Source organism: Plecotus auritus (assembly GCF_963455305.1).
Source record: "Plecotus auritus genome assembly, chromosome: 6".
Classification (NCBI taxonomy): domain Eukaryota; kingdom Metazoa; phylum Chordata; class Mammalia; order Chiroptera; family Vespertilionidae; genus Plecotus; species Plecotus auritus.
In genome coordinates this window covers 87,876,949-87,896,235 of record NC_137773.1, presented here as the reverse complement: position 1 = coordinate 87,896,235, position 19,287 = coordinate 87,876,949, and the positions used below count along the sequence as shown (strand labels likewise).

Here is a 19,287-nt window from a genome sequence, read left to right as displayed (position 1 = left end):
TCCACTTACATTTATGGTAATTATTCTATATAATAAAAGCATAATATGCAAATTGATCACCACTCCAACACACAAGATGGCTACCCCCATGTAGTCAAAGATGGCCACCCCCATGTGGACACAGATGGCCACCACAAGATGGCCAGCAGGGGAGGGCAGTTGGGAGGGACCAGGCCAGCAGGGGAGGGCAGTTGGAAGGGACCAGGCTTGCAAGGGAGTGCAGTTGGAGGGTGACCAGGCCTGCAGGGGAGGGCAGTTGGGGGTGACCGGGCCTGGAAGGGAGGTCAGTTAGGGGCGACTAGGCCAGCAGGGGAGGGCAGTTAGGGGCAATCGAGCTGGCAGGGGAGGGCAGTTAGGGGCCACCAGGCTAGCAAGGTAGGGCAGTTGGGGGCGACCAGGCCTGCAGTGGAGGACAGTTAGGGGTGACCAGGCTGGCAGGGGAGGTCAGTTAGGAGTGACCAGGCCAGCAGGGGAGGGCAGTTAGGGGTGACCAGGCCAGCAGCAGAGGGCAGTTAGAGGCAATCAGGCTGGCAGGGGAGCAGTTAGGCGTCGATCAGGCTGGCAGGGGAGTGGTTAGGGGGTGATCAGGCTGGCAGGCAGAAGCAGTTAGGGGCAATCAGGCAGGCAGGCAAGCGATTGGGATCCAGCAGTCCTGAATTGTGGGGTTGGGCCGAAACAGGCAGTCGAACATCCCTCAAGGGTCCAAAATTGGAGAGGATGCAGGCTGGGCTGAGGGACAACTCCCCCCGCCCCCCCTTCCCCATGCATGAATTTTATGCACTGGGCCTCTAGATGATGTATAAAGATACATAGCCATTTTATCTTTTGTTTTCTGGTAGTTCTGTGGCCTCATTGGTTGTTTTCCTTTGTGTTTCTGTCTGTTAGTTGTGTTTGGTGGTATTCCATATTTTTCCCTCTGTTTCCTCTTTTTGAAGTTAAATGTCTTCAGTTTTGGTCTGTGTCTGTGTGTTTACCACTAGGTTTATGTAAAAAAATAATGTTCCATAAATGCAGTAGTCTTTTTCTTTTGAACGCATTTAATCTCCATTTCCCTTATAAATTCAGACCTTTGCTCTCTCCTCTTTTGTTTTTATTATCACAAATTAGCTCTATTCATGCTTTAAGTTTATTTCCCAATTGCAATAGCTAATTTTCTTCTCTTAAAAAATATTTTTACCTCCTTTAACCTTTATACTATACTTAAGGGTGTAATACCCTATTCTGAATAAAGGTTGCAATTTCCTGCTTCTGGCTGCTAGTTATCTAACTCACAGTTTTGTACTTGATTTTTTGTTTCAGATCAAATAACACTAGTGTCCCAGTGCATGGATTCATGCACACTGAAAGGAAATTAATTAGAAGAAATATTTTAATATCACTATTCACCCTTTCTCTATAACAGAAGTGTCAACCAAATTCATGATCGACAATGACAGATCAAAACACATGCGTGCGATTGGCGCCAGCAAGAACTTTATATGTATTGCACATACGCGAGTCAACTTAGCCTTTCATATAGAGAGAATAAGCTTGCTTAACTAGACCTGCTTTCTGATTTAGCTAAACTTTTTCCAGCCCAGTGAAGCACCCAACTTCTCTTTCAGGTAATTGTCAGCAACACAGCAGTAAATATCAACACAAAGCAGATTATTATTTTAGGTCATGCAGGGAGAACAAAGTGTAAAATATTTAACTGCAGCAGTGTTTGACTATATTCTGTGCAGTGAGAAAACCTGAAGTCATTTTCAAGTTCAACCATTTCTTACTTATTTTCAGTCGGGTCAAGTTTCTAAATGTTCTAAATCTTCGTTTTCTGGTTAATGAAAAGAAAATAGGATTCTACCAAGTCTCCTATCTACCTACTCCAGAACTTCTGTGAGGATCAAATGAGATGAGGCACGTGAAAATGCTTCACAAACATTTGTTAAACTGTAAATGTTTGCACCTGGCTATAAAGCAAGTTGGGTTCCTGGGCTGAAAAAACTCCAAGGAGGCTAGTCACCAGGGGGAGGAAGCCTGGCGCTGCTACGTGACATCATTACCCAGCACCCACAGTCACTGTTTCCAGGCTGGGCTGGGCTGGGGGCCGCATTTTGTGCCATGGGGTCTTGGCAGCATTTGCTGTGATGTGGTGGAGTGTTGCTCCGGTGTGGCAATGGGGCCTGTGTCCCACTTGGGGGAAGCCGAGTGTTGGTTTATTGGCATCAGGTCTGTGGTGCAGTTTATTTTTAAATGGCCAGTGTGCATCATGGCAGCTCCTGCATTGAGCATCTGCCCCCTGGTGGTCAGTGCCCGTCATAGCTACTGGTCAGACGGACGGACACTTAGCCTTTTATATATAGATAATTATTTCCTAAAATGCAGGTCTGGTGGTAAATTCACTCAGCTTCTGTATGTCTGGAAGTCTTTCTCCTTCATATGTAAATGATAATTTTGCTGGATATGTTATTCTTGGCTGGTAATTTCTGCCTTTCAGCAGTTCGAATATTTGATTCCACTCCCTCCTAGCTTATAGGGTTTCTTGCTGGGAACACCTATGATAACCTAATGGGGTTTCCTTTATAAATTACTGTCTTATTTTCCCCAGCTTTGAGAATTCTTTGTCATTAATTTTTGAGAGTTTTATATAATGTGCCTTGGAGAAGGCATTTTTTATTTGAGATAATTAGGTGTCCTGTTTGCTTCTTGGATTTGAGGATCCAGTTCTTTCCAACAGTTTGGGAAGTTCTCATGAACTATTTGTTTGAACAAGCTGTTTCCTTCTTTTCCTTCTGTTATGCCTATTATTCTTATACTAGAGGCCCGGTGCACAGATTCATGCACCGGTGGGGTCCCTTGGTGTGGCCTGTGGGGATCAGGCTAAAACTGGCAGTCCAATGCCACCTGCCCCTCAGTAGGCTTGCTGCCGCTCCACTGCAGTCTCCAGGCTGTGGCGGGCAACTGTGAGCCCTGCGTCTGGCACCCATCAGCCAGCTGAGTGGCGCTCCCACTGTGGGAGCACAGTGACCACCAGAAGGCAGCTCCTGCATTGAGTGTCTGCCCCCCTGGTGGTCAGTATGTGTCATAGTGACCAGTCGTTTGGTCGCTTAGGCTTTTATATATATAAATTACTCCTTCTGATGGAGTCAGACTTCAGAGTTATTGAATTTTTTTAACTCTCAAGTCTCTTCTTCCATCAGCATCATTTCTAGATTTCTATCTTCAATATCACTATTTCTTCCACCTGGTTAGCTCTATGTCCTAAGCTCACTAGTTCATTTTCATCTGTTTTATTGAGTTACTAGAGGCCCAGTGCATGGATTCATGCACCAGTGGGGTCCCTCAGCCTGGCCTGCACCCTCTCACAATCTGGGACCCCTCGGGGGATGTAGTAGTGCCTGAAGCAGCAGCGGGCCAGGGAGGAGCTCGAGCCTGGGCCTCTCGATCTTGCTCATCCAGACCCTACTGCACCTGCTGTGCTTCCATGGAAATGGGAGAGGCTCGCGCCAGCGCACTGACCACCAGGGGGCAGCTCCTGTGTTGAGCATCTACCCCCTGGTAATCTGTGTGCATCATAGCTACTGGTCGGCCTGTCGCTTAGGCTTTTATATATATAGATCCCCAGGATTTAGTTGGTTCTTTTTTAAAGTTTTAATCTCTTTGGTAAAGTACTCCTTTTGTTCATTGATTTTATTTGTGAGTTCATTAAACTTCCTATGTTTTCTTGTACCTTGTTTTTTTAGAACTTCAGTTTTGAATTCTCCGCTTTTGAATTACATATCCCCTTATTTTCTAGAGGTTTTCATTTTCTTTCTAAGCTGCCTTGTTACCTTGGTTATTCCTAGTATTTGATGAATTCTTTCTCTGCCTAAGCATGGGAATAAAATGTGGTGTGTGTTTTGTGTGTGTGTGTGTGTGTGTGTGTTTTGTTTTGTTTTTGAGTAGCACTTCTCTAATTAGTAGGTTGATAATCTTTCTTTTGTTTGCCAGTAGGTGGCGCTAAAGTACTTTTTAAAATATATTTTATTGATTTTTTAGAGAGAGGAAGGGAGAGGGAGAGTTAGAAACATCGATGAGAGAGAAACATCCATCAGCTGCCTCCTGCACACTCCCTACTGGGGATGTGCCTGCAACCAAGGTACATGCCCTTGACCGGAATCGAACCCGGGACCCTTGAGTCCGCAGGCGGATGCTCTATCCACTGAGCCAAACCGGTTAGGGCTGAAGTACAAATTTTTAAGTTTCTCTTGCACTGCTGTCTTCTCTGGATCCCTGCTCCTGTACAGAGGTAGAAAATGCTGATTCCCTGGGGAGGTGGGTACCTCCTTTGTGACCAGGTTACTCGGTCTCAGGGTACCATCCCTGTGGGGGAATGTGACAGACTATGGGGTTCTGATCCCATGAAATCCCAGTGCTGTCCCCTGCAGCCAGATGCTGCCAGCAGCGCTGCACTGCTGGAGGAGTCTGAGGTGACCCAACTAGGCTCAGTCATATTGGTGAGGGGTGAGCTGAGATAGGCTGGCTGGTGCATTTGTGGCTTTTTCTCCTCCCAGTAATGCCAACTGCCTGACCCCAGCTCCCTTACCTCTGTATGTCCACCGGTCTCTAGATTTAGCCCAAGCATGCATCTTCCCCTTGGGGGAAAATGCTTCTGCCTCTCCAGTTCTCAGGGCTGCATAAAGTGTGCTCTGTAGCCCAACACTCACTGCTACAGCTTCTTCTGGGGCCCACTGCTAGCTCTGGGAGTGTGAGGGTAGGCATCCACGCTCTATGGCTGTTTTTCTGCCTAGCAGTAGCAGCTGCCAGACAACCGCATCCGCGTATCTACACTCCGTCTCTGCCCAGGTCAAACCAAGTATGTGCTGACCACTCAGGCAGAGATGCTCCCTCTACCTCTCTGCTCTTGAGTGCAGACTGCAACCTGATTTCTCCCCTCCCCCAAGCCCTGCAGTGAGCACTGGGCTGCGTCTGTGGCACCTGGCTCTGCTCTTTACCCTTCCCTCCTCCTCTTGGCTCCAATTTTCCCATCGCCAGATGTTTCAATGTGCAGATCTCTCAGATGTTTGTGTATTGAGCAGGGAATCCTGTGTTGAATTATAATTGTTAAAACTGTTGTAATTCCAGGGACAGAGACCAGGGGAGCCTCTCACAGCACCATGCTTCTGATGTCAAAATTAATCAATTATTTGACCGGTACTAGAAATCTTGTCAAATTTATTAATTATTTCCTTAAAAAATACCTCTTAATTGTGTCCACGTTGTCACTGAAAAATTTTTACAAAACACACACCTTTTTCATTTTGCTCTGTTGCAGAAAATTGTAAATGCCATCAATTACAACATACCTTCTTTCTTTCTTTTATATTCTAGGCACAGTACTACTTTCTGCATCTCCATTCAATTCTTCATTAGTGTGCCTTCAGTTGAAATTCAAAATCTTACCCATACTTACTTTTAAAACTAAAAAAAGTTCAATTTTATTGTAATTTTAAAATATTCAATTTAATTAGCAATTACAATGTGCATAGTATCACTGTAACTTGTGCTTTATATTTATATAAAGATATAGTTACATTGGTACATCAAAAACGTGTCCATTACATAGACAATTTAAAGCAAACACTATTTTATCTTCTCTCTAGTTCTATGGGGCATCCTTGAAAAGGAGGAACCTAATTTGTGGGAGCCATACTGTCTATGCTGTTTTTATTAACCGAAGAGGGGTGTATTCAATATTTGAGAGAGATTTTTGTTTTGTATTCAATGCTTCCTCTGTACCAGGAAGTATAGGCCCTAGAGAATAAAAAATAAATGAGACTCAATAGTTTTTCTCCAAATAGTAAATATCTAGTTATACGAGGACAAAAATAAAATGTCCTCTCAGGGAACAAAGGGTATCATAACTTCAGGTCACAGGACTTTTAAGTTAAATGACATGAGGATCAGCCTTAATATTGTTAAAGATAAGATCTAAAACTTATTTTCCCCTTACTTTATACACCCACCACATATTGACCCCACAGGGAGCATTGCTATCTGTCAATCATTACTCAATGCAGTTGTGTCAACTCGGAATCAAGTCAGGCTCAGAGATATTAAGAACTTGCCCCATGTCACAAAGCTGACAAGTAGAGCAGACAAGGATTAAGACCCTGATGTTATGTCTCTCTGAGATTGTCTGGGCCAATTACATGACTGGAAGAAGAGGTGGACAACTCTATTGGGATATCCAGTAGCAGGGGCTTTGCCCTAAATTACCATGTGCCAACTCTGTGCTCTTTGCCTATGACCTCAGCCATCCATACATCCTATATAGTGGATGCAGCAGGCACCCCTCATTGCTCTTGCTGTGGTCTACCAGAAAGCCCCAAAGGGAAGAGTGCAATGAATAGGTGATCTTTTCCTAGAGCATCCGGGAAGTGAAATAACTTAATTGGGTTGGCAGAGGCAGAACACTGGCCAGGTGCCCCAGGTCAGGAGTCAGACTGAGGATTTTAACTTGGCTTTACTCCTTTCTGCCTCATGACCTGTACAGATTACATAAAAATGCTATGCTCCTTTCCTAATCTATAAAATAATAAAGTGTGCACAGACTTTGAGGAAGATTTTGCAGATGAAATGAAACAAGTTACATGGTACACAGAACTCAAAGCCTGGCACTTAGGAACCAACACGTGGCTCCCTCTTCCTCCCCGTGGGTAGATCACTCCACTGACCATCAGGGAGGAGGTCTCCAGAAACAATCAAAACAACATTTTCTTTTAATGAGAAGCAAGATGATTCAGAACCAAATAATCCTCTTGTGTCTTTCATTTCAGGCTCGCCTCTCCCAGGCCAGGAGGAAATTCCCTTGAGCTACGTCAGGTGTCAGTCTATCCCTGGGCCCTGTGCTTACCGTTTCATCCCTTTTCCTGTCTTTATTATTTATCCTTCATTGGGAGAAGCAAAGATAATAGAGCCCAGACCTTCAGAAATTCCATTGTGATGCCCCAGCATTCTCAGAAACTGTTGTGGCAAAGAGGTAAGAGGGGGACAAAACTTTTACTTGCATGCTATCCTGGCACATAGGCAGGGATGTACAGGAGGAAAAGCCCACCAAAATCAAGTTAAAGTCCCCGGCTCTGGACAGGGCTCTTCCAAGCCGCACTAGACCTCATGTTCTTTTACTTCTATCTTTGTCTACTGTCCTTCACTGCTTCTCAGTTCTGGGTCTTCCACTCACAATCCTCTCTCCACTCACTTGAACTTTCCCTAGCCCAATTTTTTCTCCAATGGGACATTTCTACATCTACAGAACATCTCTCTGTGCCTAACACTGAGCTAGGTGCTGCACATAAAGAGGTAGCTATAATGTGTTGCTCTCCTGGGAGAATTAAAATTCTAGTGCGTGCAATAAAGCAATGTAATGGCTTGCCCCGTGTGTAGTTTAGTCTACCAAGGTACAGAGAATGTCCAAAGAGAGTGGTTAGTGCAAAATGGAGGTCAATAAAGATTTCAGGACAGTGTGGAAGGAGGAATAGGACTCTTCCATGTGAAGAAGGGAGAAGGAGGACCCAGGGTCAGAGGGGCTGGTAAATATAAAGGCCCAAAGCTATGAAACTGCACAGAATGTTCCCAGAATTAAAAGACGTTGAGAATCTAATGTCAAAGCATCACTTTGGATAAAATGTGGATAAAAATGTGACTCACACGAATACATAGAGAGCATATGCCAAAGACATTAATGAGAAGGGGAGTGAAGCTAGTTGGAGGAGCATTTGAAGAACAGAAATTTATATAGGCAGGAAAGAAATGATGGAATTAGTTTTCTAAGTTAGATGCAAAAATATAGGAAAATAAAATCATAGCTTTTGGAGTTATCTTTTCTCCCATAGGGCAATAAACAATAACTTAGGGGTAATCCTTTTACCTGAAAAGAAATAATTTGCATGTATGCTGGACAAAAATCACTTGCAATTTATTAAATTCCTATAAGCATTAACTTCAAAGGCTAGATCCCAAGCAGACAAAGGAACATTCTGCCAGAAAGTGAATTAGGCAGGCCACGGGACAAGGCTTCAGTGAGTCATCCTTTTGTCTCACTGAAAAGTTCTGGGGAATTCCCTCTTTAATGCAAAGGATGGATTGGAAGCCAGAAAGAGGGTGGTGGAATGGGAGATGAAGACAGAGCAATAGGACAGGGGCCAGATCATGGAGGGCACTGGTGTTTGGGCTCTCCCCTAGAGGGATATGGAGCCACTGAGTAATTTTTAAGATGCATACAATGCCGAGATTAGAACTATCCTGACATTCCCTGCAGAATAAGCCAAATGGGTGGCAATCTATTTGCAGCACAGATGAGAGGTTAGCAGGACCTGGATTAAAGCAGCATTGTGAGTGAAGAAAGTGTCCAGTGGCAGTTTATTTTGCCATTTTGATACCATAGACAGAGTCTTCTTAAATAATCTTCATATACTCATCTATTTTATGAAAAAGTATTGTAACAACAGCCATCCTCATCTATTCCTGATTCCTTGTCCTATTTTAGTTTTCATTGATTTAGTATGAAATTTGAGCACTTTTTCATGTTTTTATCTACTTGTATTTATCCTCTTTTTTCTATTTGTTTTTTCTTATTATTTTTAAGAGTTTTGTAAGTTACTGCACTTTTATATTTTCTCATAAGTTCTCCCTCCCTCAGATTTGAATTTGCCTTTTAATATCATGTGGTATTATTGACAAATGAATGATTTATTGTATATACTTTAAACTACTGCTCTATTGCTTTGTAATTACTTTCACTGGTCTGCTTAGGATGTTTTTTACACTTCAGGAAGTCACTTAAATATATTATCTACTAGTGGCTCAGTGCACAAAATTTGTGCACAGGGGAGAGGGTGTCCTTTAGCCCGGCCTGCACCCTCTCCAATCTGGAATCCCTCTCACAATCCGGGACCACTGACCTATAACCGCTCTCCTGCCTGCCTGATCATCCCCACCTGCTCCCCCACTGGCCTGATAGCCTCCAACTGCCCCCCCCCCCCATGGCCTGCTTGTCCCCAACTGCCCTCCCCTGCTGGTCTGATGGCCCCCAACTGCCCCCCATTGCAGGCCTGCTCACCCCCAACTGCCCTCCCCTCCTGGCCTGATCGCCCCTAACTGCCTCTGCCTTGGCCCGGCCATCATGACTTTGTCCGGAAGGTCTCCTGGTCTAATTAGCATATGATCCTTCTATTAGTATAGATTAGTATAGATAGTGTTCTGTTCTCAATTTTGCCAGTCACTCTCTTACTATTTATTTTGAGGTGTTTAAAAAGTTATTGAGTTTTCTAAACATTGTTAATTATACCATTTACCTTTTATGGGTGATTTGTGATATATATATATTAAACTAAATTCTCATATTGGCTAGTATCTGTTTCTTGACTGTTCAATTTGTTCCATTGATCCCTCTATATACAGGTGTGGGCAAAAGTAGGTTTACAGTAGTTTGTATGGAAAATAATACAATTTACAAATAATCTATTTATATAAAGAGCCAAGGTCCATAACGTCTGAAGACTCGACCAAGTGGGTGGGGACTGGCAAGCCCACGAAGTTCCTGGTGGCCGAGGGTGCAGAGCCCGAGTGTGGGTGTGTGCATGAGCGTGGACCCGAGCGACACACTCACACACCTGTACCCACACAGGGCCCTCGGCCATGCCACCCGCACCTCCCTGGATTTCACCCTACAGCCCGGATCCTCCTGGTCCCGCCTCCCATCGGTGCGGGTGGGAGTCAGTCTGGGGAAACTTTCTCAGACTTGCTTGGTGCTGGGACTGGATGCATCCGAACTCATGGCAGGCTCCACGGAGGTTCCTGGTGGCCGAGGGTGCAGAGCGGGAGTGAGGGCGTGTGGGTGTGTTCATAAGCGTGGACCTGAGCAACTCACATGCTCGCACTCACACAGGGCCCTCAGCTGCACCACCCTGGACTACACCCTACAGCCCAGATCCTCCAGGTCCCGCGCCCCGGGGTTGCTCAAGTTCAACAAGAGTTTGTGATTTGCCCAAAGCGTTAAACAGTTTTCTCTTAACCAGTTTGTGGGAGTGTAATCTGATTTAAAATCAATGGACTAAACCAGTGGTCGGCAAACTCATTAGTCAACAGAGCGGCAAACCGCAGCTCGTGAGCCGCAGTTTGCCGACCACTGGACTAAACAAACAGAAGCACTTTCTGGAAATGTGGATCAAAATTCAAGTGAATTAGCTTTGGGCCAGGAATTCCATGTCTGTGAATGTGTCCTAAGTAAACAGTCAAATAAGCAATTATGTTTACTGTAGTTATTGATACCAGGGGTAACCGGAAACAGCCTGCCCACAATAAAGGGTTAGTGAAGTAAACCACAGTAATATCAAACAGTCAGGGATAACACTGTAGCCATTAAAAATTATGTCTGTACATCCAATTGGTTGACATGAAAAGAAGGCCATAGCCAAATATTAAGTGGAGGGCAGGGGAAGCTCAGAAGAGGGCATGTATATTTATATGTATATTTTGTATGTCAGGGAAATAGTAAGTTTAAATACAGTGATTCTTCCTGAGCTCTGCAATTGTGTTAGCAAGTTGTGTTTCAGGTGTGACAGGCTTCCTTTGGTGTCCCATACACACAGACATCCTTGCCTGTGGGACAGCCTGAACCTTTGCCGCACCTGCCTCTCTGCTGTGGCAATGGCCCAATCAGGCATTCCCTTTTATTGGGCTGGTTTCCTTTTCTCCTTTGCCCAAACCATGCCTTTCCAACAAAAGAATATGAACCAAGCAATCCTAACAACAAAAAAAGAATAAACTGTGTACCACATACAACCATAAATCTACTTTTGCCAATCCCTGTATTTATGTCTATTCCCATTCTTAAAGTGCCTGTTCCTCATCATTACTCTTTTAAAAACTTTCTTGTATGTACTTTAAACTACTGATCTATTCCTTTGTAATTACTTTCACTCTTCTCCTTAGGAAGGACACTCTCATTCTCATTAAGTTCAACTGAAAAGCCTTCATGATAAATGGTGTCTTTATTCTTGATTAAAGGGTTTCGATAGGGAATTGCCTCTACTATGCCCTGAAAATCACTTCTAACACTTTCTCATAGAGCACCTGTTATGTACCAGGAACTGTGCTAAGTGCTTGGGATATGAATGAAAATGAAACAGAAAATGTTCCAGATGTGAGATAGACCACCTGTGGGTCTCACCTCTCAGTTGTCTCCTTGTTCTATGGTGCCGGCCTTGGGGTCTATCTCACATCATCTTTAGGTTCTCCCAACCTAAAGAAAGTTAAAGAACTACAGCACAACCATGCAGGGCATAAAATGGTCTGATTTGACTTGGGAATTGAGTGTCTTATGGTACACTGATCATTGCAATGGCAGAGGGATAAATTGGGACAGTAATAAAGTTACTGTAATATTGTAAGAATTATCTATAAAATCTTTTCCCAATAACCTTCTCTGGGTCAATCTTGAGATGGAGAATGGTCAAGTTCAAGATACTGGTAAATGTCATGAGGGCAAAGAAAAAACACAATTAGCTTTCTCTGTCTCTTTCCCCCTCCCCGCAGAACACACCCACTAGAATCTTCGAGTGTACTTTCCTAAGCTCCAAGAGCCTTCTTTCTGCCTCTGTAACATGTTTCCTAAGCCCGTTTCTTATAAGGCTCACTTTTACTACCTCTAACTTTCTAAATAAATTTTCTCTTTAAAAAAAGCATTAAAACCCTAGCTGGTTTGGCTCAGCAAATACAGCATTGGCCTGTGGACTGAAGGGTCCCGGGTTTGATTCCGGTCAAGGGCACATGCCCACATTGTGGAATTGATCCCCAGTATGGGGCGTGCAGAAGGCAGCTGATCAATGATTCTCTCATCATTGATATTTCTATGTCTCTCTCCCTCTCCCTTCCTCTCTGAAATCAATAAAAACATATCTTTTTTAAAAAGCATTAAATTATGCAACTCCCAGTGATCTTCCCATACTCTACATTTCCCTGGGACCCAAAGAGACCACAGCTACAAGGCAGAAAAGAGACATTCAGGAGGCTGATAGTCCTTTCACATGAATTATAGAGGTGGACTAGCCAGTAGTCAGGGACAATGTAAAGAAGAACCCTGAATAGTATGGGACATTAATTTTAAAGAGTAGCTGTTCCAGCCCAGCTGGCATGGCTCAATGGTTGAGTGTCAACCTATGAACCAGGAGGTCATGGTTCCATTCCAGGTCAGGGCACATGTTCGGGTTGCGGGCTCAATCCACAGTGTGGGGCATGCAGGAGGCAGCTGATGGATGATTCTCTCTCATCAATGATGTTTCTACCTCTCTTTTCCTCTCTGAAATCGATAAAAATATATTTTTTAAAAAGAGTCACTGTTCCAGGTAGTAGTGATAGAAGCAGGAAAGGAGCAGTATTATTGACATTTTCATCAACTTAAGAAAATAAAACTCTCAGATAAAACATAAAACTTAATGAATGAGTTTGAAATAGATGGCACATTCCTGCTTTTTTACTGTTTTAACATAATTCTTGCCTCTCTTCAGGCAATTCCCATAAATGTATATGGAAACAGGAAATCAAACAGCTACTTCAAAATTCATTCTCCTGGGACTTTCAGAAGATGTGGACCTGCAGCCCCTCCTCTTTGGGTTGTTCCTTTACATGTACCTAGTCTGTGTTATAGGAAACCTGCTCATCATCCTGGCTATCAGCTCTGACTCCCATCTCCACACGCCCATGTATTTCTTCCTCTCCAACCTGTCCTTCACTGACATCTATTTCACTTCCACCACCGTCCCGAAAATGCTGGTGAACATCCAAACACAGAGCAAAGACATCACGTATGAAGGCTGCCTCACCCAGATGTATTTCTTCATGCTTTTTGCTGGGCTAGATGATTTGCTACTCACAGTGATGGCCTATGACCGGTTTGTGGCCATCTGTCACCCCTTGCACTACACAGTCATCATGAACCCTCGCTTTTGTAGTATCCTGCTTCTGCTTTCTTGGTTAATCTGCCTGACCTATTCTTTGTTGCAAACTCTGATGGTATGGAGGGTGTCCTTTTGCAAAGAGATAGAAATCCCTCACTTTTTCTGTGAACTTGCTCAGATCCTCAAGCTTGCCTGCTCTGACACCCTTGCCAACAACATCCTACAATATTTTGTAACTAGCCTGCTGGGTGTTATTCCCCTGACTGGAATTCTTTTTTCTTATTCTAGAATTGTCTCCTCCATAATGGGCATTTCATCTATTAGGGGAAAGTATAAAGTCTTTTCCACCTGTGGGTCTCACCTCTCAGTTATCTCCTTGTTCTATGGTGCTGGCCTTGGGGTCTATCTCACTTCTGGAACAAACCAACCCTCCAGAAAGGGATCAGTAGCCTCAGTGATGTACACGGTGGTCACCCCCATGCTGAACCCCTTCATCTACAGTCTGAGGAACAGGGACATAAAAGAGGCTCTAAGGAGATTTTTCAGCAGAGCATAATCTTGGTGAGATCATGCAAGTTAAGGACAACAGAGATCCAAAGAGCTGATAATTAGTATTCCTAAATATGTAGTCTGAAGACATAGAGAAGAAATATCATCATGACATACTAGAAGATATTCCTGACCAAAGACAAACTGGGAAGTAGCACACCCAAAGGCTCACCATATACCAAGGAAAAAGAATGGCCAACCAATTACTACACCTCTTGTGGAAATAAACAATTTCAAGAACACAGACTCCTGTCCTGATTAGTACAGCTCGGTTGGTGGGAGCGTTGTCCTATTCACCAAAAGGTGGAGGGTTCAATTCCCAGTCAGGACACATACCCAGTTTGTGGGTTCAATCCCCACTCTGGGGCAACTAATCTCTCTCTCTCTCTCTGTTCCCCCTCCCCATCTCTCTTTCTTTCTCTCATTGCCTCTCTCTAAAATCAATAAAAAATAAAGAATGCAGATTCCTGCAAGCATCAAAGGAGGAGAAAGCAAGTCAAGCAATGTAGCAAGGGAGAAGAGAATGACAACAAATGTCTATACATTATTAACTCATCTTTAACCCTCTGCTATGTTCTAGCTAGAACAAATCACCATGTCCACTGGGCCATGTTTTCCTTGGTCTGGAACTGTTATCTGGACTGTCTCATACTGACCTCTGTGACCCCATAAAATTTTACTTAGTGTATCTTGCCTGTGGTGGCCACTGATCTATATTGAGGACTTTAATGAGAAACTTCTTTGTAGTGTCCACTGTAAAAGAGAAAATTCTGATTTTTGTTGATTCATGAGCCAGCGGATCTGAAATGAGAGTCCAAAGCAATTCACTTTCTGCCTTCCTTGCCTGGATCATGCTTCACCAAATCTGCTCATGCCTGGCTTCTTCTCACAAGTTAGGCTTCAAATCAGAACTGTCCACTATGACACAGAAAATAGGGTGGTGAAGACCTGGGGTGGGGGATGGGGGGCAGGGGAGGGCTATAAGGGGTCAATGGGAGCAAAAAGGGCATATATGTAGTACTTTCAACAATAAAGATTTAAAAACAAAACAAAAAACTATCCACTCTTCAGAGGCCTACCCTGGCCACCATCCTCCTACTCATTCCCAGTTTTCATAGCACTTATATATCGAGGGGCAGCATAGCATAGTGACTAAGAGGGCTCTGGGCTCAAATATTTTCATCATTCACTAAAAAGTGGTATAATCTTGCTCAAGTTACTTCTTTCTGCCTCCATACCCTCATCCATAATAATAAGGATGACAATACATTTCCTAGAGTTCTGGCAGGGATTAAATGTTACACATAAGGGAGCTCAGAACAGTGTCTGACACAAGCACTCAGTAATTGTTAGCCATCGTAAGACCCATGAGGACCACCGAGGAGGTCTATGTTGACCACACAAAGGTGCAGAGATTATAAACAGCCAGCCAGGGACTCTTCTCTCCCTTAAACTCTATTAACTACTATAGCTTGCACTGCCGTGTGAGAGTGTGTGTGTGTGTGGTGTGTGGTGTGTGGGGGGGTGGGGCACAGGGAGGAGGGAGAGCGGGGGAAGAAAAGGGAGGCACACAGTGCAGGAGAGGGATCCATTATCAGCAGAACAGAGTTAGAAAAACTGGCTGGAGTTTATCAGGCCATGGGTTTAGATGGGGTTGATTGAGTACATCTCCAGAACTTTGACTTAGAGCACCAAGAAAGCCACATAGGAGACTGAGTCCTGTGCAAGCTCAATCCTAAGAGCACCACATGCTGGTCAGAGACTGGACCTAGAGACTAAGGATTAGACCAGGAAATGGCCCCAGACAAGGACTCCCTACAACAGGGACCTGGGAAAACAAAGCATCCTTTATACTGGTTCAGCTCCATGGGGAGAACCTCTTAAACTGAGCAAAAATTAAAAACTTAACAAAATATCTGTCTTGGGTTGTCTTGATGCCTGTGGAACCCTCTTGGTGGTCACAGGTTTCAGATTCCAATGTTTGAATCCTCACTTTACCACTTATTAGGACACTATCTCTAAGCAGCCTCAGATTCTCCCTTCCTTCCTTTATTCTCATCCAAGGATATTTTCTCCTTTTTTATTTTTATATTTTTGAGAGAGAGCAGAAGGGAGGGGGAGACATCAATGTGAGAGAGACACATAGATTGGTTGCGTCCCCCACACCTCCCAATTAGCTGGGGATCAAGCCTGCAACTGAGGTACATGCCCTTGACTGGAATCGAACCAGGACACTTCAGTCCACAGGCCGATGCTCTTACCCACTGTGCCAAACCAGCCAGGATGCAGCCTCAGATTCTTTATGTATAAATAGTTGTTGGGGTGATAGCAGAAAATTATTATTGTCTAATATATAAATTCTCAAAAAGCAGTGGACATTGTATTTATGAATACAGCATTTATTTGTGATCCCATCTTATGCCAAAAAGAGGTAGATCTATTGGCGGGATGCTACAAAAAAGAACCCCTTTTTCAGTGCAAGGTCTTACTACCAGCCATCTTACCAAGCATCTGTTCCTGGTGCCTTGGGCAGATTAGATGAAACCAAGAGCATAGGACCATACTAATGAGCCTACAGCACTATCTGATTTGTCCTCCATCTTTCAATTAGCTCCTGGTAGGGAACATTATTATTCTATCACAGTTTTTCAATCTGGGTATTGTTAACATTTGGGGCCAGATATTCTTTATGGTGGGGGTTGTCCTATGCATAGAAAATTTAGCAGCATCCAAGGCCTTATACACTAGATGCCAGTGGCTTCCCACACCCTCACACCCCAGTCTTAACACTTAAAAATGTCTTCAGACATTGCCAAATACCCCTAAGGGGCAAAACCACTGCTGGATGAGAATCACTGATCTACCATAACTCGGAAGACTCAAGGAAAGGAAAGTGCAGGAAAAATAAAGTGAGGGGAAGAAAGACCTTGGTCTTCCTACGGCCCAGAATAGAATGGAACTAAGATACCAGTCTCTAGTCAAGAGAGTCCTTATGGAGAAGGCCTAAGGTCTGGAAAAGAAGCACCAATGCCACTGGTTGAATAAACAGATGAACAAGTGTTAGTGCCTCAAAACTTCAGAGGACAAAAACCTTGCCTGTTCAATGGCTGCTTGATAGGATTCAAAGGGATATGAGGAGACTGTGGGAATTCACCAACTGGATTGTGGTGATGGCTTCACAAGTGTATACAGGGGTCAAAGCTAATCAGGTTGCATATTTTAAGAATGCAATTTATTAGTATATTAAAAAGGCCTTTCTTTTTCCTTACTGTAGCCTTCCACAATTTATGAGAAGCAGCTGGTAATTAAACCTCAAGATTATTAGCTCCTCTGATTCAAACAGCCCCTCTGTTCGAACTGAGGAACAAGTTACTTTCAAGGCTATAGTCAGTATTGCATATATCTTCTGCTGTTTTTCCAACTCAGGGATAATTATTAGAAAGTTCCCTTCTTCCTTCTCCTTCAAACAAGCCTCTTTTAAATTCTTCATAACTTCTGCTCTAAGCATGTTTTACAGGCGAGGGGAAAATACCATTAAAACACCTCCCTAGGACATCTGCCTTGCCCCGACTGTCTCCCGAAGAACAAACAAACTACAACCCCCTCCCCCCATGTCTGCTCAATTTCAGCCCCCAAATCCTCCTCTCTCCCTTGTCACTTAGCAATAACCAGGGCTTAAAGTGGGAAGCCACTTTTTTGTTTCTTGTCCTTGTATTGATTGGCAATGCACCCTTTGCCCTCCCTTTGGGGAAGTAAAATAAACTTCCTCTCTGCATCTCTTCTTGTAGTCGTGAATTCTTTCACAGCCTGCATCACTGGCCAAAACCTAACATTTATTATATGTCCATTTTAACTATATAAAGCTATCCTCTCTCCACTGGACATTTGCCATACAAACACTGGCCTTGTGGTGCCTGCAAAAATAGCTATCATTTATTCACTTTCCTGTGCCTACACCCCTTCTGGATAACTCTGAATACCTGTCCACTCAGGGGTTATCCGTGTGATTGCACTGAGCATCAGGGTACAAGGCAAACAGGACACAAGCAGGGACCTGACAAACACGTAAACAGTGGAGCCTGAGCTGTCCTGAACCTTCCAGCAGCGTGCATACAGGCCCCACCTCGATGGCTGGAGGATCGACCTCAGTGAAGAGCAAGTAACCCCCCAGCCAATCTGGCAGCCGAGCACAGACACATGATTAAGCCCAGCTAAGCACAACCCAAATTGTCAGCCAACACCATGTTAACTGAAGAAAGTGTAGTTGCATTAAAGCACTGTGCTTTGGGCAGTTCACTATGCAGCAAATATAAACAGACCTCTTTATTCCATTCTACTATGGGGTACAGGTCACCTTTCTCAACTGAAAATCTCATCAATGTCAATTGATTTCCATCAACTTTAACATTTAAATTGAGTGTTATGTAGTGTTAATGTATGTTTCTGTGTGTGTGTGTGTGTGTGTGTGTGTGTTATAATCTATCTCGCTTTACCCCTCAGCTTTATTTCCTAATTCTAAGATTGTCCTTTTCCGTGTCAGAGAATGTGATGTGTTTTTGCCGTGCCTTATACTAGGGATTGACATACTCATTCAACACGATACATAAGCCATTCACACTTGGCTTGCACCACCTGCTCCCTGTGGCTTTCCCTGACAACTCCACACGCAGCACCCTCTCATGGAGACTTCCTGGATGGACTATCTTATTTATTGTTTATGTCTGTCTCACCTTGACCATTATTCCTTTAAGGACAATAGTATGTCTTATTGTCTTTCTTCCCAAAGCCTAATTACATGTTAGACACTTAACTGATATGCACTAGTTCTCTAGAGAGGGAAAAATCCTGAGTGAATTGGTGTTACCCAAACATTACACAAGGCAGAGCTGCTTAATGCAGAGAGGCCCCAAGAATTAAAAGCCGTAATGAGGCAACACTAGGTAAGAGTATAATTAGAAGTCCCCTCCAGAGAGATTGAGCAAGATTATGATGTCTGTCCCAAGAACTAGCAGGCAGTGCAATGAGATTCAAGAGCTCTGGGACACTTAGGTGGAGATGGGAACTGAGTTCCCTCCTGTACTAATTAATGTGAAAGAGACTGGGCACAGAGGGAGTAATTACATTAGATTCCAAAGCTCCTAATTAAAGAAGTAGCCCCATTTTACTCAATGCTGAGAGAAGTGCTCTATTCCCCTTAGGCCTGACATCTAGGGTATACACATTTACTTTTTCCTAGGCAAGAGCTGGGCAATGATTGCTATTTCTTCACTAATGAGTATGGAAAACTTTTGACCAAGGCTTATGCAACATTCAGCACCTTCATTCAAGGATGAGAAAGTGCCCCCACCACTCACCCAAAGACCTGCACACATAAGCATCCTAAGGGAAAAGGAAGGTTGCAGAGATTTCAGAAAGGCAAGTGTAAGATATTAATGCTTTAATGTATTCATGTGACCTGTAACCACGTGCCCCCCACATCAGGCACCATCAGCCCAACCGATTCATCAGTTGATACAGACATGAAAGGCAGAGCAGTCAAGAAGGGAAGCAGGGTCTGAACAGAGTAAGCACTCTGACAAAGGGTCCGTTTCTAGCTGATAAGCTGACTCTTCCCACTTGTCTTTTACAGATGAATGAACACCTTATTGTGGTGTGTGGAAGACTGTAGTTAATCTATGTAAAAAAAATATTCAAATCTGACATCTTTTGTGAGGTGGGGAAGGTAGTTTTTAAAAATTATGAAAAACATTATGTCAAAACAATTGTCAAGGGTCTGAGTCTGGAACTTTCTTTAGGAAGCAGATTTATTTATTTAGATTCC

General features: G+C 43.6%; 2 protein-coding genes across 5 annotated transcripts in view; one reads left to right on the top strand and one right to left on the bottom strand.

Annotated features, from left to right (window-relative positions):
* The window catches only part of ZNF317 (zinc finger protein 317), a 75,924-nt gene that overhangs the window by 32,633 nt on the left and 24,004 nt on the right, over positions 1-19,287 (bottom strand). The window lies entirely within an intron of this gene.
* On the top strand, positions 12,541-13,473 carry LOC308251430 (olfactory receptor 7D4-like; the record flags this gene model as incomplete). The annotated part of the gene is made up of 1 exon (XM_080674817.1): positions 12,541-13,473. The coding sequence occupies one exon, from the start codon at positions 12,541-12,543 to the stop codon at positions 13,471-13,473; it is 933 nt and encodes a 310-aa protein (XP_080530943.1).